We start from the raw sequence: 26,609 nt of genomic DNA on the forward strand, positions 1-26,609 counted from the left end.
TGTACAGAGAGCCACAATATGCATCTTATTAGCATTTTTACGCTGCTAGAATTTTTACTTGAATGCTTTCATTGAAAGGTCATAGAAGTTAAAACAGATCTTGTAGTTTTCTGCAAAAGTTACCCCCCCACACAAAACAAAAACTTTCATTCGCATCTATGGAGCACAAGCTAGTACGTATGGGTTTCATATCAAACCCCGAAAAATTTAATTCGTTCCCACTGTGGCCATTCATCTACTGAACATGTAAAAAATAATTTTATTATTCATCATGATGCCCCTTCTAGAAACCAGGAAAAGAAAACTTTAGCTATTGTGAGGAATTCCACCACAAAAATCATAGGAAAACAAACATTACTATAAATTGGAAAAGACAACATGGTAAAGACTGCTTTTGGACCTGAAGAGAAGGAATTTCAAGTCATTCTGATCACTGCAGTCTGTTTTAAGAAACAGTTGCCGTTTGCCCCAAAGTCACTGTGGCACATATTTCCTATTTATAGGCCTATTAAAGGAAACAGTATATTAGCGTTTGCTAAATATACGAGAATGTGAAAGTCAGTTCCTTGTCTGCTGTATTACTATCGTATAAGCTAAAGCGTGTTTTAGTAAGTTGTTTTTTCTTTAAGTAAGAGGGGCTTTTTTTCCCCAATAATAAGGACACTGTCATCACACAGCCATAATCAAAATAAAGCCTTCATACTATAAAGCAATGGCTAGTTTGGGCAGTACCAGATGTTGGTCTTAGTGACAAATGCAAAAATAAACTTTTTAGAACAGAAGAGGAAATACAGGTAGGGAACAAACCTGGATTCTGTCATGGCTCACAGATCAATAAAACACGTAAGGGGTACTATTCTCTACTGTAGGTAAAAATAACAGCATTTCAAGTTGAAATAACAAGTTCCACTTATTAGTCACCTACTGGAATATATGCACACTGATATACACAGAAACCTTGGTTTCAAGCTCACACAGGTAGAAAAAAGACTTTTTTTTTCTAGTTCTGAATCATTTAAACATCACCAGAGGAATAAAAAGAAAACACGCAGAACATAAAGTGTAAATTTCTAAAAAAAAAATAATTAAAAAAAATTCCTTCTGAGCACATATTGGTATGAACAATCCTTCTTTTTCTGGTACAGAATGCAACAAGTAAGAGAAAATTAATATTACCTTATGTTAACCGCCTGACCAATATTAGTCATAGCTGATGTCATTATTTCAGTAGTAAGGCTTTCAGCAAAACTGACTCCATCTTGTCCAATACCACTGTCAGCTGTCAGACTTGTGTAACTCAGCTCTCCTTCTGCTTTCTCTACGGCCGCAGTAGCCCCCTTGTCAGAAAACACTATCTTCTGTTCTACATCAACGTGAATTTTAGGAATATCAAGCTGAAACACTCTTGATTTTTGACAGGCACCACCTAATCCAGAATGAAGAAAATGCCTCACTGGAATGGAGGATTCTTGCGCAGGCAGGTGATGAGACGTACTTTCTGTACAGTACCGATGTTCCTTCATGCTGCAGCATCTACAGACAGTTCCAGAAAAAGGAGACAGTTTCTCAGTATATGAGAGCCTATCCCCATTTTTTCTGTTTTCCGCCGCATGGAGAACAGCCGACTCTAAACCCATTTCTAAAGTATCATCTGCTACTTTCCTAGCATATTGTTCTATAGTTTGAATTATGCCTTCGCTGTAGCCACTTTCATTTAAACTGCCTGTACTATGATACAGTTTATGATCTGGGGAGAAAGGAAGAAATGTCCTAGAAAATCTTGTTTTAATAAGATCCCCTGTGACTTCATCAAATTCAGTCTTTTTATATAGACAGGAATCTGTCAGAGACTTTGGTAAACATGTTCCCGACGTTTTCAATTTCTTCCTGACATCACAAGTGATACTGCGAGCAAGGGATTCTGAAAAATCTAACAAGTCCATGCATTCTGTTCTCTGTGTGCCGATACTCCTTTCGCACGTTTGGTCTTCACAGCGATGAATGCTGCTTTTCGTTTGCTGTACTGCATCTTTATTCACCGTTTTGATCAGCTCCAGCTTACCATTTACCTGTGCGTTTTGCCCAGGAAGTATCTTTCTGTTGTATCTCCATTTGGTTTTTCTAGCAGCTTGCTGTAAGCCCGATTTGATAGACCTGTAAACCAGTCTGCTAGCATACTGATCCATCAACAGTTCAGCATTACCGCCTTCTCTTTTCAAAACTCGAATAATATGATCCGCGTATTCGTCAGTCACACTTTCACAGCTTGGGTATTTGGAAGTCAAACCTGTCATGCCTGAACCTTGCGGTAAAGGAAGTACAGATGCATCTCTCTCCGCCAGCCACTGGTCCCCGCACCGTTCGTTTGAACTACGCTCTTTATCACCTTTCCTCAGATAAAGGCAATCCACCTGACAGTTAACCCGCTTCAACCTCAACAGTTTACAATGCCTTGATTTCACCATCTTCTTGGCCTCGTTGATGACTTTTCCTGCCATATCACCTGCATAATTCCACAAAGAAGTGCATGTCTCTTCTGGGATGTTTATAAATGCAGTATATCCACATCTTTTGTTTTGCATACCTAACTGAACCTGCCTATCAGCTTCTCTTTTGTTGGTTTTACCATCTAAATGGGAAGCAGCCATTTCAGTTGCTATTGAAATTATATGACTAGCTAAGCAATCTGCATACTGAATGGTTTTTTCTGAACACTCCTCTTTCTCAATGGGCATTTCAGAATGATCTTCATCTTCACTACTTTCCACTTCTTCAGAAAGCGACCGCATGAGTTTCAGCATAAATTCCTCATTTTCCAAAGAGTCACGTTCAGTTTCAGACAAACCACCAACGGATGGATTGTACGGTGTAGAAGGTGGTGTTGCAGGTGCAAATTCCTTTGCTAATTCTCCCTTGAGTTTCTTAGATAGTTTTCTTAGGTTTCTTTCAGAACTACTTTGACATGGTACTAAAGGGGTTGGTGGGGGTGTACCAGGCATTACACAGGTATTTCCATCCTTGAGACTTGATTTATCTTCCATCTGCAAAGCATCTTCACTGCCAAACATCACTGAAGAAAAGCTATTTGCATGCAGAAAACAATCAGCCTGCCTGTAAGTCAAAGGTCCTGAGGATGGTTTCTGAGTATCGTGTTTTTTTGAGGGCTTGTTTAAGTGTGTTATTGAGCAGCTTCCTGTGTCAGTGAAGTCCTCTAGAACATGCCTAGCAAAAGTCACAGTGGAACAAGACGGTGGTGATTTTGAAGAAAATCTGTGTCCTTTTTGTTCCTGCAAATAATCTTTAGGTTCTGAAAAACACTGAACAGAATGAGTTGGAGTAAGAAATTTACATGGATTATTCAAAGGCATCTGCTGTTGTTCCACAATTACAGAAACATTACTTTGTTTCTCAGCCTCTTGCTTCTTTATTACAAATTGTTCTTTTCTGCTGATACCTGTGTAAGTCTGTGAGCTCACATTACATGCTAAATTCTCACTAGTGTTGCATAACGCTGTTTTACTTTCATCCACAGATTGTTTTATGACGTACTTGGCCAACTGATCTGCAAACACACTCTTGGGGAAATCTTCACCAACACACTGCACATAAGGTTTTTTATCTATTATTTTTCTTGTTAAAAAATCTGTATACTCTTCTACTGCTTTTGTTACTCTAGATGAGGTTATGGCTTCATAAGCTTCATTTACTATCATATCTACCATAGTTCCAGAAAAAGTATTAATGCCTTTCGACCCACTTGTTAATTCTGAATTATTGTTCATTCCAGATCTGTTATTTGTTTGTTTGGTATCGTTTTGGTTATGTAAGAGTGATGGAGTACTTTCAGTACTTTGACTGTGATCTGAAGTTAGGTATATATTTCTGTAAGAAGTAACTTCCTCCTCTCTCTTTTTGCTTGTGAAAAATGGATGAGTGGAGTCTTTGTATACTGTCATACCGTCATCGGAATTCGGAGCAGTAGATACTTTTGCTTTATAAGCATCAGAGGAAACCTGATGTTGATAAAGAGCTCTTCCAGCTAAGGGCACAGGTATTGAACTTACAACACCAGAGGTGCAAAACAGAGCTTGCTGTACTGTATATTCCTTCTTGGAATCTTGGATGGGCTTCAGTGTTACCCTATCATTAAAATTAGGAAAAACTGTGGAAGTCCGTGTTGACCCTAACATATTTTCTGCACTCACATATTTGATGTTGTCCATGGAAACGCTAATGGCTGCTTGTGTTGTGAAGGTTACATCAACCTGAGACAGTTCAATAAAAGCCTCCTGAATGACAGATTCAGACAAATCTCTGGCATAGGATCTTACCACTTTGTCTTCATAATCAAAAGATGAAGGCTGTGCAGCTGTAGGTGTCGATGGATACGAAAACTGGCATACTTCCATTATTCCTTCAAACACAAGTTCTTCAGCAAGGTCTGCTGCAAACCGGGCAACGGTGTTGGTAAATATTTGTTTCTTTACATGCCGCAGTTCTTTCAAAGCACCAGTTATGGCTTCACTCACCAAAAAGTTTGCTATCCCATTAATGGCACGCTCCTTCAGGGAGATTGCTCTACGTCTTCCAATCTCATAAAAGGCCATTTGAAAGACAGAAGAAGTCAACCTAGCAGCCAAATGACAAAGAGCACTGGTGCACGAAGAAACGCCTTTTTGCAGGTCTTTAAATGCACTGCCAAAACTTTTTTCAACTAATTCAGTTGCAAATTTCTGAATGCTATCTCTAATCATTAATGACTTATGTTTACATTTGGCTTGTTTATCTGGCTCTTTACTAGTTTTCATTCTGAGATCTGCAGCTTGACCTTTTTTCTCTTTCAAACCAATCCCTTTGTGTTTTGAATCATTTCCTGCATGTACTTGTTCCAATGAGGACTCAGACTGAAAAACAGAACCCAGTATTTCAAATGAAACACTATCAGCGTATGCTGAATAACTATTATAGAGCGCATCACGGTGATTTTGACCTGTCCCATCTCCACCAAGATTAATTCGACATAAACATTCAGAAGAACCACAGCTCCCTAGTGGACTGAAAGCTGATGATCTAATAGGGCTGAACAAGCCTCCATTCTCTTCTCCTGATGTTTTAACTGGGCGAGGGGAATCCGGGACATCAAAGACGCTGCTATACGGCGATTCTGGTTTACGAGGAGTTGGTTTCTTTACATTGGCTGGGAGAGTGGGACGATCAAACTTGAAGTTCTGAGGATTCATTGTAATGCTTGCAGAAGACAACTGTTCATGTGCAGCCCTCCTTTTCTGTGAGGGATTTCCTACAATGGGATCCCTAATAACTTTGCAAGAGTTTTCCAAGGCTTGTTCCAGCTCATCAAACTGATCAAAACTATCAAAAAATTCACTTACTTCTGAATCTGAATCCTCTATACCATCTTTCACTACTGGAATTTTTGGCAGCTGAAGTTTTGCCTTCAAGCTTTTTTGATACCCTTCTTCATCTAAGAAGATGATGGGGCTTGGGCTGGAGCAATCTGACTCAGAGGATTCAGCTGGAGAGGAAGAAAATAACGTTTTACGTAAAAAATTAACACCTTGATCAGAAGGATTATATGGCTTATAGAAACTCCTTTGTATCCAAGGATCAGAAATTGAAGTTGTAACTGAATTTTTTACTGAGGACAGTTCCTTAAGTCCCAAAATATCAATCAAAGTAGAAGATCTGGCAGATGACTTTCGACGTGCAGAACCCACAAGGACCTTTGAGTCAACAGCTTCTAAACATTGAGCAGGGATGGTCTGTGAAGCAGCATCTCGATGGTTTCGAGAAGTAAAGCTACATGCACCTGAAGAGGGGAGAAAAAAAACAAAAAAGGGAAAGAAGAAAAGAAAAAAAGTTTGCACCAAACTGCAGAGAACTGGAGACGGATTTTGATGGCAACTGCTGTGCTTGTTTTTGTTGCAAAATGCTAGCTGATCTTTCACGATTAAAGCAATCTTTCATTTTTTTCAAATCCTATTATACTAATCTAATCACTGACAAGTTAATGTGTTCTTTAGCACACAAAGTAGAACAATATTCTACTTGATCTGCATCCGGCATTGAGATTAAAATCTTTGGTTTATGAGTTGATAAACTGTTGTGAGAAGAACAGGAAAAAAAAAATTGAAATTCAATTGCATAATACCCCTTTACAAAACATGATTAATGTAAGAAAATACTATTTATTTACATTTATTTTCTCATGAAATCCCAAAAGCCTAAATTTCAAATAACAATTTCTACAAATCAACAGCATGCAAGAACTTACCGGCACTTTGTATCTTTGAAGGCTCATCTTCATCTAAGTGTTCGAAAGCAGTGACAAAATCATCCTCAATTGAAGAAACTGACTGATTAGTGTCATCGTCTTCTCCATGGGATGTCTCTGTTTGATGTTTTTGCAATGAGTTTATTTCCACTGCATATCTTATGCCTGTGGTATACTTGCCCAGCAAGGTAAATATATAATCAACTTTGATCCTTGGGAATGAAGGAGACAGTCTCATCACACAAACCACTTCAGGAAGCTGATTCTTGAAAAAGAGAGCAACAAGAAAGCAAACACGACAATCTTAGAATGATCTGAGCTGTCAGGAGTAGCAAGGGATTCCTTCAATGCTTTGTTACGAACAGTAAACAATTTACAAGTATTTTAAAGATAAGAAAATGACTGGAACAGTTTGAGTAGAGTGACAGTTAAAATCACTTACTCATTTTCATAACTTCCGCACTCTGATAAATCATTGCAATAAAACAAACAAAAGAGGGTTGCATAATACAACCCTGATAATGTGTACTCAAGAATCTATTAAAGAATGAATGTTAAAAGTCTGTAGAGGAAGACAATATTTCAAAGCATGTTTATGCTGAACAGTACATCAGTTTACAGGATATTTATTTCTTCAAGGTATTTTTTATCTTATATGCAACATAATTAAACCTATCATGCATGATTAGTCAATATAACTTTAAGAAGCTTGCTTTAACAACATTTATAATTGGAAATAATATAACTAACATCATAATAACATTGGAAATAATACTGAAACAAAAATAATGGAAATTATATCATTAACAGCATTTGTAATTTAAAATAATTTTTAGTACAAAAAGAGCCCACTGAGTTTTACGAACACCTGACATTCTCAAAATTTTTAGCACCTCTGTTTCAAGAAGAAAAGTCTGCCAAGGATGAAAGCTGTATCTGAGCACAGATCGGTAACTTCACAAGTTTCATCTTCTTTACTAATTGACAATAAAAGGGACTATGGCCTAGCAGAAACATGGGATCAGCACCATAATTAAATATTTATTAAATATTTTCTGTTCATAATACAGCACTTGAAAGCAGAAAGTTTGAAATTTTTCTAACATTCATTTTAAAGAAATCACAGAATATAACCATATTAATAACAATATTAATACCACTGTGGCTAAGATGGCCCAAAACCAAAAGCAAGACAAGGTGTGATATGACTAAACTCTTTATGAGGCCAAATACAATGCTTGTGTAATTAAGACATGCAAGAATACACAAAATTTTTACCTGAGGTTTCATGACATAAGGTTTTGCCAAGGTTTTCTTTACATCTTTTAGAAATATAACCTCATTTTCTTTTAGTTTGCACAACTGGAGCGATTTCAGAACATCTGGAAGCTCTACAGAAACAGCTGCCAACTCCTGATTTAAATATACAAACACATTGAGAATATGAAGTGAAAAAAATAACATGTAAATGATAACAGTTTTGATCTCTCATTGCCCCTAAATAGTAACAGCTGCTTATTTTGGTAAAGCTCTTTTCTGCCCTATTTCTTGCCCCATCTCATACTCTCAAACTGTGGTGTAAAGCGTCTGTAAACAAGCTTTAATTCAGTCCACACTCATCTCCAGCTCACGCTCCTACCAAAAGAAATTCCACTGTCACAAAGGAGAATTTTGTAAGCTCTGAAAAGCAGTTGTACATCCTACAAGGTAAGCAACTACAAAGAGAACGCTGCACTCAGCTAATAATGGTTCTCAATGGATCTCTACATGGTCTGAGTGCGCTTTATTGAAATAGTGTTTTAGCCCCTTATTACAAAAACAAGGACAAGGCACTTCTTTAAGCATGATCTTGGATAACTTTTAGATTTACCTAATGTAGAAAAGGTCTATGAAAAACTTACGTTTTTTTTAAACAGACTAAACACTACTGATTCACCCGGTACAAAGCAAGTCTCCATAACGGTATTCAGCCCAAATTTCTCTAAATTCCACCTAATTCTAGACAAATAGTTCTTACCTATACTTGAAAGAATGTCTAGCATTATTATAATTTGATTAATTAGCAACATTGATATAACATTGAACGCAAAGGGATTCAGAGTTTCCATTTTTCATTTTTAAACATCATCAAATTACTACAGCAATCTCTATCTATTAAGATCTAGACAGAGTAGAAGTATGGAACAGCACTGTAAACATGTATGTTATGGATTATACTGATGTGTAAACTGCACAGGAAGATTAAATCCTTAACTTCTTAAAATGGCAGAGCACAAGCCCACTAGTTTGCTACACTTCCCCTTTTAAAATAACATTGCGTAGAATCACAGAACGGCTATGTTAGAAGGGATCCTAAAGATCATCTAGTTCCAACCCCCCTGCCATGGGCAGGGACACCTCCCACTAGACCAGGCTGCTCAAAGCCCCATCCAGCCTGGCCTTGAACAATTCCAGGGATGGGACTTCCACAACTTCCCTGGGCAACCTGTCCAGTGCCTCACCACCCTCACAGTAAAGAATTTCTTCCTAATATCTATTCTAAACCTACCCTCTTTCAGTTAAAAAACATTACCCCTCGTCCTATCACTACACTCCCTGATCAAGAGTCCCTCCCCATCTTTCCTGTAGGCCCCCTTTATGTACTGGAAGGCCACTATAAGGTCTCCCTGGGCTTTCTCTTCTCTAGGCTGAACACCCCCAACACTCTCAGCCTGTCTTCATAGCATAGGTGCTCCAGCCCTCTCATCTTGGTGGCCCTCCTCTGGACTTGCTCCAACAGGTCCGTGTCAGACTTCCTCATCTAACTCTCCAGAATAATGTCTTAAGGCATAACCATAATATTGACTCCTGATCCCCCACCAGCAATTACCAGCTAGCAGTCAATTCAGTAAAGTTTTAGCTTTGCACATGACAACTGTACCATAGCAATAAGCACAACTCTACTAAAGAGAAGGTTACAAGCCAAAATAGTGATACATATAGGTTTTTAAGAAAAAAAAAAAAAATCAAAAACAACAAACCTAAAATAAAACAAAAAAAAACCAAACAAAAAAATACAACCAACACCTCCCCCCTTTCAAACACCACACACACACAACAAATCCCCCTCCCAATTTAAGTAAGCTGTTCCAGATCATTCTAATACAAAGACTGACCCAAGTAATATTTTAAATACATATAAAACACTGATGATCATATTAAAATAATTATTTTCAACCTTTCGATAATATTTAAAACTTAGGATTTTAAATGCTCAAGATACATATATTTCATTTCTCAAAACACCAAAATTCCTCCATCTGAAAAAACTCAGAAATCACCAGTGCTAAAGAACATTATTTTCCAATAAATATAGATATATACCATACCTGCAAATAAGCAGTACCCATCTCCTCAGCAAAACCTATAAATGTAATCTGTAAAATAAATACATGAACATATTGAGTACAGAAAAGAACTTTTTTGTTTTCTGCAGATACTTAAGAGTTAAAATTCTGCAGGATTTACCACAAAGCTTCATTCTACGGCCATGAAAACAATACATTGGGGTAGGATAGCATGGTCAAACAGTAGCACGTGTTCTTATATAAAGAATAGGAACGCTATACTATTTGAATTGTGAAAGGTCAGATCAGACTAAAGAGCATATACAACATTCAAAACACAGCACATATAAATTTTTCTCGTGGCCTATTGGCTGGTATACACTGAGAAAAACATACAGGCCCCACTACATCTGTTAAAATAAACATGATTTTGCAAAGATCAGTGCTCATCTGTCCTTGCTTCAGGCTGGACTCATATAAAACAGTTCCAGTCTGAAATCTGTCCATGCTAACAAACTTTGATACATTTGCATATACTGAAGAGAGCATAATGCCAACACATTATACAATTTACCATGTAAATTGATCAGCCTAAAGCCAAAACACAACTGATTACTTAAGCCACATGTTTGCATGCAATATCCAAGCAGACAAACCCCTAAAGTAAAAGAATTAAAGTATTCAACCTCGAAAAAAAAGGTCTTGTCAGTCTCACAAACGTGGAATATGTCAGAAATGACAGCTTTTCCTCAGGTTTTTTGTGCTTGTGGACCCAAGGGGAGTTATTTTATCACATACTGTCCCTCTCTTCTGTCTACAGGTAGGTGCCTTGTATCATTCAACACGAACAGACCAGAAAGGCAGTATTTTGTCTTACCTTTATTCTTCAGTGTCAGATCATCATCTATTTTACATCCACTATTCAAACTTTATTTCAAACACCAGATTTCCTCTGTTCTCATTTAATATTTCCCTAACAACAAATCAATAGGGTATCTGCATGCTCAAAAAAAAATCCCAAGGCATTTATTTTCAAAACAAGGTTGTAAGAAAATAAATTTTGCTTACATTTTGTAGATATGTAATAAAGCACAAAGATTAAATACTTCCATTGACATTTGAACTTAAGTTTGATATGGCTTGGATTCAATTATTGCAAGGCACTATGCAATAGACTGAATGTTACGTATTCAAGCCACAGCTCATACTAAACTAGTAGCAGCTACTCCCTGGTTACTCTAAGGTAGTCATTTGGTTCTCAAGTTTAAAAACAGCAAAGAACATCACTATGTTTATAATAATTTATTAGTAACTGGTTCAGCTACTTGCTTGTGCATACACAGAATCTCTGAAAGGGATGGAGCTAGAAAAATAAATGGCTGAAGAACAATTCTGTTTTGAACTGTATTTGAGTTTTTAATACGTTATTTCAATGCTGCACCAAGAAAACCCTCAAACTTTCTTTTAAACTGAATTAATACTAAACTATGAAAAATTATGACTTGTTTATTCCAGGGGGTCTCATGCTGGGAAGCTACTATGCCCTCAGAAAAGATCTTCCTGTTTACATCCACTTATCCTTATTTCAGTTATGACAACATCATAAATGAAACAATGCTTCGCAGTAGCATTCTAAACAGCTCCAGACAAATTACAGGTCTCCAGCACCATATTCACTGTGTTAACTATGAAAGGATTCTGTTTGAGCAACATGCCCTACATCTTTTCTTCAACTCCTACATCTTTCATCTGTGCTACACCTTTCAACTTCGACATCATCTTATCTGTACATACCTACATTTTGAACCAAATTCCTCCACAGAAAAGGCAAAATAGCAAACAATTTAAAGGACTTGGAAAAAACCTAGTTCTTTGAAGAACGTTTTGGGAGGCTTTAGCGTTTGTTGCTGTTGGGGTTTTTTTGGTAGTTTGTTGCTGGCTTTTTTTTAGTGGGTGTTTGCACTTTTCTCTTCTTGCATGCCCTTTCCTCTTCCTCAAGATAATCATTCCAACCCTTTCCTTCTCCCTTGGGATAAATCATTGTGCAAGATAGGGCAGTATGCCAGCCAGTCCATATGTACACAGACGGGCCAGGGGACTGCTGTCAAAGAGACCACACCGCTGCCAAGTCTGTCTGGTTTTGCCTCAATGACAACACTAATTTGGATTTCTTTATTGCGTCCAAACTCCAGTTCTCACAGAAAAATAATCACCTTTTAATATCTCAAACATGTCTGAAGCTAGTATACCAGTTCAAAAGTTGTTGGGAAGTAGGTCAGGGAGATGGAAAGGCCAACAGTCAGTAAAACAAGAGGGATCTGGACAGGCTGGATCGATGGGCCACGGCCAATTGTATGAGGTTCAAGAAGGCCAAGAGCTGGGTCCTGCACTTGTGTCACAACAACCCCATGCAGCGCTACAGGACTGGGGAAGTGTGGTTGGAGAGCTGCCTGGCAGAAAAAGACTTGGGGTGTTTGCCAACAGCCGACTAAATATGAGCCAACAGTGTGCCCAGGTGGCCAAGAACGTCAACAGCATCCTGGCCTGCATCAGGAGTAGCGTGGCCAGCAGGACTAGGGAAGTGATTGTCCCCCTGTACTCAGCACTGGCGAGGCTGTACTTCAAATACCATGTTCAGCTCACAGAAAGACACTGAGGTGCTGGAGAGTGTCCAAAGAAGAGCAACAAAGCTGGAGAAGGGTTTAGAGCACAAGTCTTATGAGGAGCAGCTGAGGAAACTGGGGTTGTTTAGTCTTGAGAAAAGGAGGCTGAGGGGAGACCTTATCGCTCTCTGCAACTACCTGAAAGGAGGGTGTCAGTCTCTTCTCCCAAGTAACAAGTGATAGGATGAGAGGAAACAGCCTCAAGGGAGGTTTAGATTGGATATTAAAAAAAATTTCTTCTCCAAAAGGGTTGTCAAGCATTGGAACAGGCTGCCCAGGGAAGTGGGGGGATCACCATCCCCAAAGGTATTTAAAAGATGTGTAGATGTGGTGCTTAGGGACATGGTTTAGTGGTGGGCTTGGCAGTGCTAGGTTGATTGTTGGACTTCATGACCTTAAAGGTCTTTTCCAACCTAAATGATTCTATGATACCATTCTTTAAACTAAAAATAGTGCATGAGACACTGTATTTTAAGGTTATCATAACCCACGGGTACAGAGGAAATGAATTAAAATGGTACAGAAAAACCTAAATTCTGGTTTTCATAAGTCTGAGTAATTATCTTTGCAGTCCTAATAATGTTCTTTTAATGTTATTCCGCATATAGGTGTCTTTCCCTATATTTGCATAAGAAAAAAAAAAAAAAACATTCTGTGGCAGGATATTGACCTCTTACATTTCAATGAGAGAGCACTTAATTGCTGAGCTAATAAGGTAACTAAATATAGTCAGCTATCTTTCTCCATAGGGACCACCATTACAGCCACATAAAACACACTGCCAGCTATTCATCAGGTATTTGCTACAAGACAAAAAGCGGGGGGGGGGGGGGGGGGGGGGAGGGGAACACTTGAGGGGTTTTGTAGATTCTAGAACATGGTCTGTCTGAACAGACAGACAAGATTTCGCCCACTCCTCCACTGCTTAGCTCTTCTTCCATACCTCTAATCTGTCACAGCTCTTCATCTTTTACAAATTCAGCTCCTTGCCTGCTCCCCAAATGTTTCATACAGTCACCACACCTCACCATCCAGCCAGACCCAAGAAACCTGATGTTATCCAGGCAATCCTAACTCATCTCTGCTGGTCACACAATCTACCTCTTCCCTTCCTCCTGCTACTTCTTATCCAATTAGCAACCTTCCCTAGCCACTTCCTTAGTCTTTTTTTGCTTCATTTCTCCCTGTCTCAGCTCCTCTGCCTGGCCAGTGCAGGTCATCCTCTCCTCTAAGCTCCTTGTCAGGTCTGTCAACTATTACTTAGTTCTAAGACACTTAATAGGAAATACATGGTATTTATTGCTTCTTGCTTTTTTCTTTTCCCTTTGGAGAAACTGCTGTTAGTCTTGTAACTCAAACAGCTCTAGTCATTCCTCCTCACAGCTTGAGATTTACCTAGACAGCCCTGCATTCTGTCAAAGTCTACCTTCTTTTCTCTCCAGACCTTCTCCAGCTTTTGGCCCATCTGTAGTAATGTAAAAGAATTCTAGACCTGCAATGTCGAGGCTTCAGGTTTTAGTGCTGAGCACAAGGCAAACAAGAGCAATCACTTTAACTTTTATTTTCAGACCTGGATCAAAACGTTGTGCTACTTTGTTAGGATATCATCCATACAATCTCAATCACAGGAGCGCTCACAAATCTAGTACACCCAGTTATACAATTCTTACAAAATCTTCTATCTACACATTTTGGTTTTTTGTTTCACAAATCCTACAAAGCAGAGAAATGTCATCTGGAAATGTCACAGCTCTTTTCAAGACTACAGTAACTGAATTCAAGAATGACAACAGGGGGTACAGATTTTACAGCCAGTAACTTGAAGCATTGTTCAGATTTACTATCCTGCAACTTCCCATACTGCTACGCTCTAAGTCATTTTCTATCATAGCCACAAAATAGATATAAATGGTCAGGTTATGCCAAACCTCAATAAAATTGTCTTGTTCTTCCCGATTTAGACATTCCTCTGCTGACACATTGCATAACTCTTTCCTGCTGTGTAGCAGTGACTTCATAGAGTGCAGTACACCTTCACCAAAACTCTGAAAAACAATGAAAAAATGTAAGACAAAGAAAATGTATTTTCAGTTTTCATCTATCCCCTGCCCCCCATAGGTTTCCCTACTCTAAGAACTGTTCCAAATTACTTTTTATACAAATCATCAGGTTTCAAGTTTAAATTTACTTCAGGGCATGGAACTGAAACAGTAAGTTTTCTTCTTAAGCAAAACTTTTATTCCAAAAGAAGGTGACAATTCTGTATTAAAAAAAAAAAGTTGAGAACGTGCAAACTTTGAAAAAAGAAACAGATGAATCCAAGAAGACATTGAAGTCCCACCTATTCCTTGCATCAAAGCCTTTATATGGAACTTTTCCATCAGCTTTTCCTTAAAAAGGATGAAAAGAAAATTCAGCCAAGAAAAGTAATGGAGGTGGCTTCAGAAGTCAAAGGGGAAGAAAACAAACAAACAAACAAAGTAAACCACCATGAAAATCCACACACGTTCTCCTTCCCTGTTCCTTGAAGGATATGGAAGAACTGTAACTTAATCTCATGCAATCAATTCTCGTAACATTTCTTTTATTTGCACTTATGGTGACATGCAAGCACCCACAGATGTCTAAAAAAGGCTTAAGAATCTAAGAATTTCTCCCAGTGTAACAAAGCACAGCAGAACAAAAGAATTATCTTTACTGGTATCTGAAGTCAAATAAAACAAGACAACAGAACAACAACAAAAACTGGTTCACTTAGCTTGTAAAAAAGACAACATCCTCTCACTTTTTTTAGGAAGTTAACAACCTTTTTTCTTTATTTTTTATTTTAAAATTGTCATCTTCTCTAGCAAGTGGTAAGGTCAAGAAGAAAAATAAGACTGCCATGTGGTTATAAATTGTTAATCCAGTTATTTATTCTCTGTATGATTGCCCTGTTAAAAATGAAGTGAGAAATCAGTGTGTCCAATTTATGACACATTCAAACGTACATCGTTCCTTAAACAATAGTAGAAGTGCTAGAAGCCAAAGTGAGTCAGAGAATATTTTGTATTTCTGATACACCCACAGCACAACCAATCTGTTTACAACAAAAAGCAATTTGTGTATTACAGTTAAACCTCAAGAAAGATCCCCCCCCCCCCCCCCCCGTAGAAAAAATTGGTATCAAGTATTACTGCATGGGAAGCCAAATTATTATAGCATGGCCACTGTCACCATGCTTGCGCTCATGGTGATACAGAATTAGGAAAACATTTCTAGAATGCATAGACAAAAGCAAAATAGAAACTGCACTTCAGGATCTTTGAAATTACCAAAATATATTTCAGAATGTTAGCAAACAAGGCCCAGACTACCACCCTTACAGCCAAGGTCAAGTCACTTTAAAGCAGTCAAACAGTCATTTTTGTGGAAAAGTAACAGCTGAACTATTTTAAAAATGCATTTAAGGCAGTTATTGGGTCATACAAAACAAATTAATAAAGCATTCATCTAATTTCCACTTTTCATCTATTCCTTTTTTACCACGTTTAGTTGCAATTTACCTCCACAGTTTAGTAACATATCCTTGCACTTTCCAAAGTATGCTTACTGTGTCTTTCTCTTTGATTCTCTGTATCTTCCAGATTTACAGGTGGCTGCAATATCAATACTGCTTAAAGACTCTCCCCCAGCAGTTCCCCCATTCATCTCAGACAAAAGTAATTTGTGAAGTCAAGCAAGTGTGCTAAAATGTCTCATTTTCAGCTTCTACAATAACTTAATCAGTCACAGACTCAAAATACTAATTAAAAAAATAAAAGGTCATACAACATGACCTGCTAGTTTTCTGCAGACCAACGATGATCCAGTTTGAGAAGGACTTATCATTATTCTCTAGTAGTTAGGTTTTCTAAGTCTACAAACTACTACATATACCTTATTTATAAGCAAGTTTTTTTTCCTAGTTTAATACCATGAAAGAAAAGGCAGGACGAATAACTAGAACAGAAGTATAGTAGTAAGAGCTACTACAGTTGAGATGAAGGAAAATTTAAGGTTTTGGAGAATTTGAAGTGGAAGAATAAGAAAGACGCAACAATTGGAAAAATCTCCTTCAGGTCTGGAAGAATCAGCATACAAGACCATACGTAGGTCTGTAAGTACACTGATGGTGGCACTAGGTAACTGAAGAGATAAAATAACCGTATTTTAAAAAGGAGGAGGATGGAAGTGATGCATGTTTTTAGGATCATATTAATGAATATAAGAGTTCAGAACATGGAAAGAATAAAAATATGGAAATTAACAGGCACAATACAGACCTAGAGGAAAGATCTCAGCTATCTGGACTTCCACAGATTATTTACACTGAAATATATGAAGAGTTACAAAACCAGAAAAAGACAGAGTTTACTAAAAGAGCTGCTTCTGGAAAGAAGAATTTGCCTGCATAGAGTTAGCAAAGGATTTTTCTTGAGGATAAGAGTAGATGTAGGTCAGTAACCAACTTCCTCAAAATTTATCTTGAGAGTGAAGTCAAGCATCATCATCATTAATAAATTAAATTGGGGGGGGGGGAGAAGGAGGGAAGTAAATATGTAGATGAAATCTGATAAAAATTCAAAGTAAGCAGGTGTCATCAGTCAAGAGGAAGAATAGCACATCATCCAGGAAGAACTTGCTCAACGTGAGAGTATTTTAAAATGCAACCGTAGGAAGTACAACATTATGTCCTTAAAAACTAAAAGCAAGCTTTAAAATAGAATTGCGAATTTACAAGCTGGGAAATAAGAGACCTGAGTTGACTTCTTGATCGTGGTATAGCAATGAGTGGTCAATACGATACAGCACTGAAAATAGCAAACGTGACCTAGTACGCATCCTTTAATGCAAGAACTGATATCATCAGAGTCACTGAGAAGGACATCCCATATAATTGCACGTACAGTATCATCCACATGTAAAAAGAAGATTAACTCACAACAAGCACAGAAAGTAGGACTATGAAGGATAATCACTGGAATGCAGAGGCTGTCATACAAAAGCAGACTAAAACCTTAGTTTACACAGTTTCCAAAAACCAAGGCTAACAGAGGACAGATCCCCAACTGTAAAAACATCACGAGAGTGAACATAGGCAAAAAAAAAAAATAAAGCTATTTAAGCCAAAGAATAATGACATCCATGAAAAATGGGTATAAACTTCCTGTGAATAGCTTCAGCTGGAATTCATAAGATTCTTAGCTATTACAGCAGTGTGGTTCAAAAAGACAAAAAACAGCAGCCCGTTGTGGTGGTTTTAGGGGTTTTTTTGTGAGACTATATTTAACAACTTTTTCATATTCTTATCAAAATTGTGCTTGTGACAGCAAAGGACTGTACTCACTTTTGCCAATTTGACAACAAAGCAAGTTCTCTCACAACCCTAGTCTAGGAGACACGCAACTACATTAAAAACTGAAAACTAGCAAATTCCCAAGAATATAAGCTCAGTTTAGGTAAGGACAAGAGGTCATCTTCAACATTTGTTTTTATAAATAGCACAACTACTTCCAATTTACATAGACATATGGGCAAAAAATCCCAAGCAACCTATAAAGCTCTAACTTGCTAGGCCTGCGTACTACTCCTTTACAGAAATTCCAGTCCCATGTCTCACAAGAAATCCTATTTCAATTGTGAGCACAGATATCAAACTTACTAAGTCATACTAGGGGAAAAACACAAATATCCTCAAAGGTGTGCAGAGCAAGACAGACGCAAACATCTGAAAACCCTTGTCATGCCTCTAGCTCAAATGAGCAATTCAAGGTTTTGCACTGTCCCTTTTGTGGCCAGCAAATCAAGAAGTCATTATCTGTAGATCCTTCAGAATACACTGAAGGAAATTCTATACTAATTGGTCTCATGAACTATTTCAAACAGCTGCTCTTTAACATTTCAAACAATCCAGAAACCTGTAAGATGCCACGATCTGCAGAAAAATCGAGTCCAGTGTTGGAGAGTCATGTTTACTCTGCTCTTAAGTAACAAAGCAGCTCTTCCTGATTTCATGTCCTGTAAGATTTAAATGGACTGAATATTTTGAAATAATTTTGTAAAAAATGGAAACTTAAGACTTTAAATGTGCATACCACAACCACGCACTGATTTTTAAGAACTACTACTGCAACAATTCCTGCTAAGTATCACAAAGACGACATGAATCAGATTGCAAGATTCAATCAACAGAAGATGAAACAGTGTGATTCTGACCACCTTACCGCCTGGCTCTGAGAGAAAGAATGAAAGTTCCACACTATAATCTAAGTAGCCACCTCTCAGGGAAACATCAAGAGGAAGCAGACACAGATCAAAACATTGGAGTCTGGCTGTACGAAAATGTAGAGTTTAGCAAGACACTCAAGAAAGGTTGAATTCATGTTCCTAGAACCACACAGTCCAGAACGCTCAATGGCAACTAAGAGAGCAGTTCACACAGCTAGTATTTTAGGCAACCATTAGAATTAGTGAGGAATCACTGCTCATTGTCATTATTAGAAAGATGTTTCTGCAACCCAGAGGTTTAAAAACCTGGTCGGGGGTTGTTGGTTTGTTTTGTTTGGTTTTTTAATTGAAGTGAAAAAAAACAAATAAAGGGCAGACTAAAAAAGTCCTCTAAAATGCAGTTTATGTTCAGGTTAAGAATGCAAAATGACTTGACTGTTGTTAAAGAACTGTTTGAGCTGGAGATTTTTCATAAATCAATACAATAAGAGTTTTGATACCATGTGTCTTAAAGTGAAAGAATATCACCCATAATTACAAAGTGCTTAATGTATGGCAGTTAAGCTTCCATATCAGGACCTGGAACAACTAATTACGTGCCTGGCAGTCCCATAGTGCTTACCTTCACTTTAAAGCAGCTTCTATAGGTCCTATACCACACACACTGTTTCCTTAAGACAACAAAATCTGCTTATGGAATAAAATAATGCAATTTTCATGCAACAAGATACTTCCTTGCTCAGTTTCTCCCCTTAAGCGTTGCACACACTAGCAAGTAAAGAATTTATTAGTAACCAGGAAAGACCTGGAAAAATATTCATCTGTATTCAACTACTTTGAGAAATATGATTTGGTAAAAAAAATCTGTTCCTTCAGGGTAAACTGCAACTTTAATTGAGTAAATGCTTATGGAAGTTGCAAGAAAGTTTAAGGAAGAGTATTTATGCTCTCCAAGCTAAAGTGACAAAATTTAAAAGAATAAATAAATAAACAAATACTGTTAAAAAAAACCCAATACCTTTCATAATTGCTAGACATATTTTCTTTTTCACCAAAACACTGCCTAGAAGTTCATGTAAACAGAAGGATAAGCCAGTCAGGAAACCAAAATCTAAAGATAAAGCCATTACAGTAAGCCCTAACACAGACTTCACAGAACAGTTTTCAATGAACACTACATATTTATATTTTATTACATATAAACTTGAAAAATCTGTGTTCAAAATAAGTTATACTCCAATAAACAAGGGAAATTTTAGCAAATAAATGCAAAATTTTAGCAAATAAAATTTCATATTACTTTAAAACGAAAGGCAAAAGCATACACCCCCCTTCTTTAAATTGTTCTGTCTCACTGTTCAACAATGCTAAATATGCCAAAGCATAAAGCAAAAACAGTTTCTTTGCCTTCTTGATTAGACAATTACCAAAATTAAAACACATAAAGAAATAAAAAACCCACTCAAAAAAGCCCTAACCAAATCTATCAGTTCACTTGGTTCATTATTAGACTGTTGCAATAAAGACTGAAAAGCTCTGAATTTTTTTTTTTTGTTTAAATACAGGTAATTACCTTTTTCACAGATATTCTTGGCTTCATTCGATTGCCCTGAGCCCTGGCGTACATATCCATGATTTTACCAATCTTAGTATTCGATGAAAGAAGTCAGCTCAAAAATACCTATGAAAAACATTTACACTTGATTATTTTATGTTTCTCCATTTAGTTTGTATACATTTTGAAAATGCAAGTAGACAAAACAAGAACCAATAAAAACAATTAAAAGGCATTTTACAACTGAGAAAAATTAAACAGCACACCATCCGTACTGATTGTTGACTTAATAAAAGGTACTACCATACTTATTTTTAAAACAATGCACAAATGTAAAAAACCTCTTACAGTTAGTTCCAACATTTTTCTTTCAAGGATGCATTGAGGGGGCAGGGGGGAAGGAACATTGCATTAAATATTGTTTCACTACTGCTGATATCTGGTGAAGTTTATCAGCAGATTCCTGTACCATACCACGCACTGGAACTACCCTTCAACAATCTCCAGAAGAAAACGTACTACTTACCCACTCAACCAACTGGCCTATTTATTTCTGTCAACTCTTAAGTACTACAGACGAACACATGTGACTCCTGTTCAGGCTAACACGTATCAACAATCTCGTTCTCTGGCATTGCTCTGGGCTGTCCTGCCTCTGCTGGCAAAACGCAGGACAATAGGATGCATTTCCCAGCACCCTTACTTCACCAAAGTAGGTCAGAAGAGCTCTTGCTCAAGTCAGCTACCCTTATTGATCTTAAATCTAACAACAATGAAAAAAAGCAATGAAATCAAAACAAGTTTTTCAAGTTTCCCTGCTTAATCAGCAGCAATGAAAAGAAATAGAATAATCTAGTCTGTTTCATTCACCTCCACATCCCCCAAAACAGGCAATAAATGTAGGGTATTAATAAAGACAGAAAGCTTGCGTTGGGCTTTTAAATTCTATGGAAGTTTTAATACTTCATCTTTTCCCAGGGTCACACAACTTAGCCAGGAAAAAGAACTCCTAGACTATCCAAAATAAACCAGGTAAGGAGCAAATGCATGTAAAGATGACTGCAAAATAAAAAAATAAACACCAAGACATCAGAGTACAGGTCTCCTTTGCACAACTGACTGGCTAGATTTTCCTCAATCTCATCTCAAGCACATATTTAACCTTTATACGGGAAAGAAATTTTTTATATGGGTTTGTTCTTCAGTATATGTAATTTAAATAATACGATGAGTAGTGGCATCAAGTAATTGCACTCTTTATCTCCCCCCTCAGCACCTATAAACGTAACACCTCCTCAAAAATAAAACAGCAAGAGATTATTAGATATTATTAGATACATCTATTCACATTCCACCTCAATTTCTGCTTTCCTTCATGAAGATGAACTTGCTAGAACCTTAGAAGAAAAGTTACACTTATGCAAATAAACTGCAACATTTTAATCTCTGGAGCACAGCATCTCTCTTAACAGGATGTCTGAAGTTTGGATAATTAAGACAATGACATGAAGCAGCTAGGTACGTGTTAGACAGATTATATATATATTATATATAAATATAATAAATACAAATAGAAAACTCCAATCATAGCAAAATTCTGTGGATGGAAGATTAAAAAAACCAACGATGCTTCTGTTGAGACTCAAGAGTTTAAAAAAAAGAAACAAAAAAACAACAAAAGCCACGAAACAACAGCAAGCAAGAAAAATAAATCCACCTCACTTGTCCCTACTGCTCTATCTTAAGCAGCTAATCCATTCTGTTAATCTAATCACATTAGGGAAATACTCTTGGACGCATCCTTGTCCTAAGAAGAGCCATCTACAGGAAAAGCTGGTTTCTCACACAGGGTCAAGTCAATTCCTTGAGCTCTACATTTTTGGACTGATCACTCCTTGCAGCAAAAGCCCGGCATAGCAAAATCATGGAGATGACTTTATAACCATGTTGTGTCCCACAGTATTTGCTCAGACACAGTAGTCTACAGTTACACTGCCTTCAGGCCGTACGTTCAGTAGTTTCCTGTGGCATCAGCTAGTAAACTCTGGAGACATGAGCATCATCACAGAGCCACCTGCAGTGACACCTACCTCATGAAACCAACAGTCTCATAAATCACAGTACAAAGACTCTGAAAGATGCTGGACAGAAACCGTACTGGTTTATCAACACACCACCATAACCATTTTGTTGTGCCTGCATCCTGTCCTTCCGTACTTGAGTTACGCAGGTTGTCCCCACCACCTACAGCATCACAGCTCTCCATCTTCCGTTTCAGAGAAATCTGAAGGGTCCCACTTGTTCAACAACACAATGAAATCTGAAAGTGTTCCTTTTAATATATAAAATTATTATCAATTTTCAAAGGAACAAATGGCCAATCATCTGTGAAGTACCAAAACTTTAACTGGAAAGGAAGTGAAAGCACTGGCAAACAAAACAGCCTGGAAATAGCTTGTTTCTTGTGCAAATAAAACCTACCCTTTAAAATTATTTTTATTTCTGCATATTGTATTTGACTATGAAAATTCATTTCCTCCTACTGTAAACTCAAAAAAAAAGAGGAATAAATGGCATTAAGTATCAGATGCAGGAGGACAAGGACTTTGCTGTTACTGAATAACTATCAGTAGATGCGGAAAAAAAGAAAAAATTGATCACGCGAACAACTGATAAATACCCACACAAACTTTAACCATCTCTACCTTTCCAAAAAGGTGGATCATCTTAAATCCATTTTTACAGCGATTTGTTGAGGAATACCTTTCTCACCAGACCACGTAATAAGCATTTAGTTATCTTGTCCAGTCTTGTTTGAATGTACGTAAGGATCAAAATTAAATAGCGAAATCAGCTTAAGGGAATCCAACAGGAGTTTTGCCATAAATTTCATCTCTTTGTATAAATTTATCCTATGCCTAAATTTGTTAGAAGCCAGTGTGTACTGACAACAGTTAGCTGACAGAAAGGAAGAAAACTTATTTTTGGCTGTAAAGTGCAAATGTGCTGAGTATATCTAAGAGATTAATTTAATATTAATATTATTAATCTAATAGCTAGAGAAGCGTATATGTACATGTACACATCTATGTGAAAGTCATACAAGGACATGAGGAATTTGAACCATATAGGCAATAAATCTGAACTATATGTAATATGTTCTTATTTTATGAGACCCCACCTGGAGTACTGCATCCAGCTCTAGGGCCCCCAACATAATAAGGACATGGACCTGTTGGAGCAGGTCCAGAGGAGGGCCACCAAGATGATCAGAGGGCTCAAGAACCTCTCTTAAGAGGACAGGCTGAGAGTGTTGGGGTTGCTCTGCCTGGAGAAGAGAAGGCTCCAGGGAGACCTTATTGTGGCCTTCCAGTACATAAAGGTGGACTACAGGAAAGATGGGGAGGGACTCTTTATCAGGGAGTGTAGCAATGGGCGAGGGGGTAATGGTTTTTAACTGAAAGAGGGTAGATTTAGATTAGATATTAGGAAAAAATTCTTGACTGTGAGGGTGGTGAGACACTGGAACAGGTTGCCCAGGGAAGTTGTGGATGCCCCATCCCTGGAAGTGTTCAAGGCCAGGCTGGATGGGGCTTTGAGCAGCCTGCTCTAGTGGGAGGTGTCCCTGCCCATGGCAGGGGGGTTGGAACTACATGATCTTTAAGGTCCCTTCCAACCCAAACCATTCAATGACTCTACAGTTACATTTCCAATAAAAGATTCTAGCTGAGGACAACAATATATCTGTGATTATGTTTCAAAAAAGTATTTTTTGCTGTAGTACTGTTAAAAAAAAAAAAAAATCTTTCTTTTTAAGCCTAAGTATTTTTTTTTATCTTCAACACAATGATCTGAAGCAGCCAAAAGAACTTTGCTGATGCTTTGCAAATCCAGGTTTAATTGAATACTGAGCTGTGAAAGATTTATCCCAAATATCAAATTTAAAAATACCTTAGAAATAAGACGCACCCTTTTGTAACGTTAGCAAAACAATTGCTATTGAAATCCAAATGAAACAAGCCTATACTGACAAGCGGGCAGAATAGTCTAATGGATCCTTTTCTTTTTCTCATTTTTAATGATTTATCACTTTCACTAATTGGGTTGGCAGTCTTGAAAAATTCTGTTTTATAAAATGACAAGTTGTCTTTACCACAGCCACAGCAACACTAAGAGAAGAGGGCAGGAGGGAATATATCTCTGTTAGACAGCACAATTATGAAAGGCTGAATTTTCTTTTTCTTGTTTGGTTCTAACTGTTTTACATTGTATTCTTGTTACATAGAGGCATGACATGAATACCAAGCTTCACCAATTTCAAAAGAATCCTTCATTTTCTCTGCCTAGATCAACACTAAAAATCATTGCCCCCACCTTCCCCCCAGTCCTGGGTCTGGATCCTCAAACACGGCTTGAGAAAAAAAATTACTACTCATTCTACCACAAATATCCATCATTCTAGATTTTGTGCTTTGTGCAAATAACTTTTAGTTTCTGTACTTTATTTCATTGTGTATTTCATACATAACATAACTAAACCAATTAAGTTGGGGGGTATATTAATTTCTAAGCAGTAGCATTTCCTCACACAATCTTATTTCCCCTTAGATAGAACTTCACCAAAGAATACCTTCTTTAGGAGGTATTTAAAAATACTAAAAATATAAAAATACTTTATTTTTTTTTTACCCATATTATGCCATCAACCAAGATGGCATAATTGAATTACCATGCCTTAAAAAAAAAAAAAAACTCGTCTTGCCCGCAAACCAAGAAACTCACCTGGACAAATGTGACAAAAATTATTTTAAAATATTTGATTTCTCAAGAATGAATTAAATATTGGCAGTATCTGTCACAAAAGGCTAACAGTACAATTCTGAAATAATCTTGCAAATATGAAGCACCTTAAGGCTCTTCCCAAGTGCAACACGGATAAATTAAGTGTATTGTATTACCATTGATTTTAGTACCACTGATCCTTCCCAAATACAATGTAACTCCTTTTTTGCGTCCCTATCTCACTCTGCTAATATCCCAGATGCTTCAGTAAGAAGATTATAATACCAGATCAACAGTTCGTAACTCCCCGCCCCCCCCCCCCGCCTTTGGATAGTGGGGGGAAATCAGAGAACGCTGCTTCAGTCATAAAGAACGCCCCTCAAAAGAACCAAGAAAGTAAACGAGGGATACACATTGTTCCTCCTCCCCTCGGGGAGGAGGAACGCGGGGAGGGAGGGGGAGGAGACACTTTTAAAAAGCGAAATATTGAGAATGGGGTGAACTTATTTAACCCGTGTGCATCAACCGCGAGACACCCAACGCAGGAGGCAACGCGAACTTACTTCAGCCCCCGTGCAGCAACCACGGCAACACGGGCACGACCCAGGCTCCAGCCGGGACGGCGGACAACCCCTGCCGAGGGGGACTGCCCACCCAGCCGCTCCCACCAGCAGGCCTCCGGCGCAGGCCGCCGCGCCTACCGAGGGGCTCTCCGGGAAGGAAGGAGGCATGCTGCCAGCACCTCACCCCCCACCCGGCTCCGCGGGTCTCGGGGCCAAACCGCTGCGTTACCCCCCCTCCCTGTGTCCCCACCCCCGCCTCCGCACCCTCCCCTCAGGTGCGTGTGGCCCGTCCGGGGCTGCACCGCCCCAGGCCACACGGAGCCGGCTGGGGAGGTGCCAGCAGCGCCTCCTCCCCGCAGGGAAGGGCGGCTGGGTAGTGGGGGATGCTCTGCTCCTCCTCCGCCGCCACCTGTGGGAGCGATCCCCAGCCTGACAGGCCGGGAGGCTGCCCCCCGGCCCTGCGCGGGGAAGGGAAGCGGCGGGCTCCCCTCAGCAGGCCAGCGGGGGGTGGGGGAGAGGGAAGAGCGGACGCCCCGTACCTGACCGCCTCCTCAGTACCCGGCTCCCGCAGCCATTTCACTGCCAAAAGCCACTGGAGCCGATCCCGGCCCCGCCGGCCCCGGACCCGGCCCCGTCAGCGCCGCCGCGGCGCAGCGCCCCTCCGCCGCCCGGTCCGGCCCGGCCCCTCCCCCTCCGGGCCCCGCCCCCGCTCTCGCGACGCTTCCCACCCCCACGCAGACTCGCGCGCCCCCGGGAGGGGGGGCGGGGCCAGACGTCACGTGGCGGCCGGTGGCCGGCGCCCCCATTGGCGGGAATTGGGAGAACCTCGCGGGAGGGGCGGGGCCGGGTTGTTGCGCGCGTCCCCCCGCTGTCCGCTCGCGCCCGCCGCGGGGGTCGCGCGCGCCCGGCGAGGGCGTTAGGGCCGTTACGGCAGTTACTGGGTCTCTGGGGGCCGTACTTCCCTCACGGGAGGAAAAGGCAGCTTGTGCCTGGATGGCCGTGAGAGGAGCACCCTCCCGCCGGGTCTCCCCAGGCCCTCTCAGGGAGGGGGCCGCGGGCTGGGTGGAGCTGCCCTCCCCCCCCTCTGCCGCAGCATCATTATTAGGAAAAATTTCTACAAAACCCGCGAAAAGGTTATCAAAGCACTGGAACAGGCTGCCCAGGGAAGTGGTGGAATCG

General features: G+C 39.2%; 1 protein-coding gene across 4 annotated transcripts in view; it reads right to left on the reverse strand.

Moving 5' to 3' along the window:
- The window catches only part of AKAP11 (A-kinase anchoring protein 11), a 45,743-nt gene extending 19,633 nt beyond the window's left edge, over positions 1-26,110 (reverse strand). For 2 of the 4 annotated variants that reach the window (XM_054207033.1, XM_054207017.1), the window contains exons 1-7: positions 25,970-26,110; positions 20,104-20,211; positions 14,210-14,326; positions 9,661-9,708; positions 7,571-7,705; positions 6,293-6,557; positions 1,177-5,827 (exon numbers count right to left, since the gene is read on the reverse strand). In XM_054207033.1, coding sequence (XP_054063008.1) covers positions 1,177-5,827; positions 6,293-6,557; positions 7,571-7,705; positions 9,661-9,708; positions 14,210-14,326; positions 20,104-20,163 — 5,276 coding nt within the window. In that variant the 5' untranslated portion in view covers positions 20,164-20,211; positions 25,970-26,110. Of the gene's footprint in view, positions 1-1,176; positions 5,828-6,292; positions 6,558-7,570; positions 7,706-9,660; positions 9,709-14,209; positions 14,327-19,152; positions 20,067-20,103; positions 20,212-20,611; positions 23,627-25,969 lie in introns of those variants that run through there. The other 2 variants (XM_054207024.1, XM_054207043.1) reach the window with 2 other exon arrangements.
- Between the last annotated feature and the right edge of the window lie 499 nt (positions 26,111-26,609).

The sequence above is a fragment of the Rissa tridactyla genome, chromosome 1 (assembly GCF_028500815.1).
Source record: "Rissa tridactyla isolate bRisTri1 chromosome 1, bRisTri1.patW.cur.20221130, whole genome shotgun sequence".
In the NCBI taxonomy this organism is placed as follows: Eukaryota; Metazoa; Chordata; class Aves; order Charadriiformes; family Laridae; genus Rissa; species Rissa tridactyla.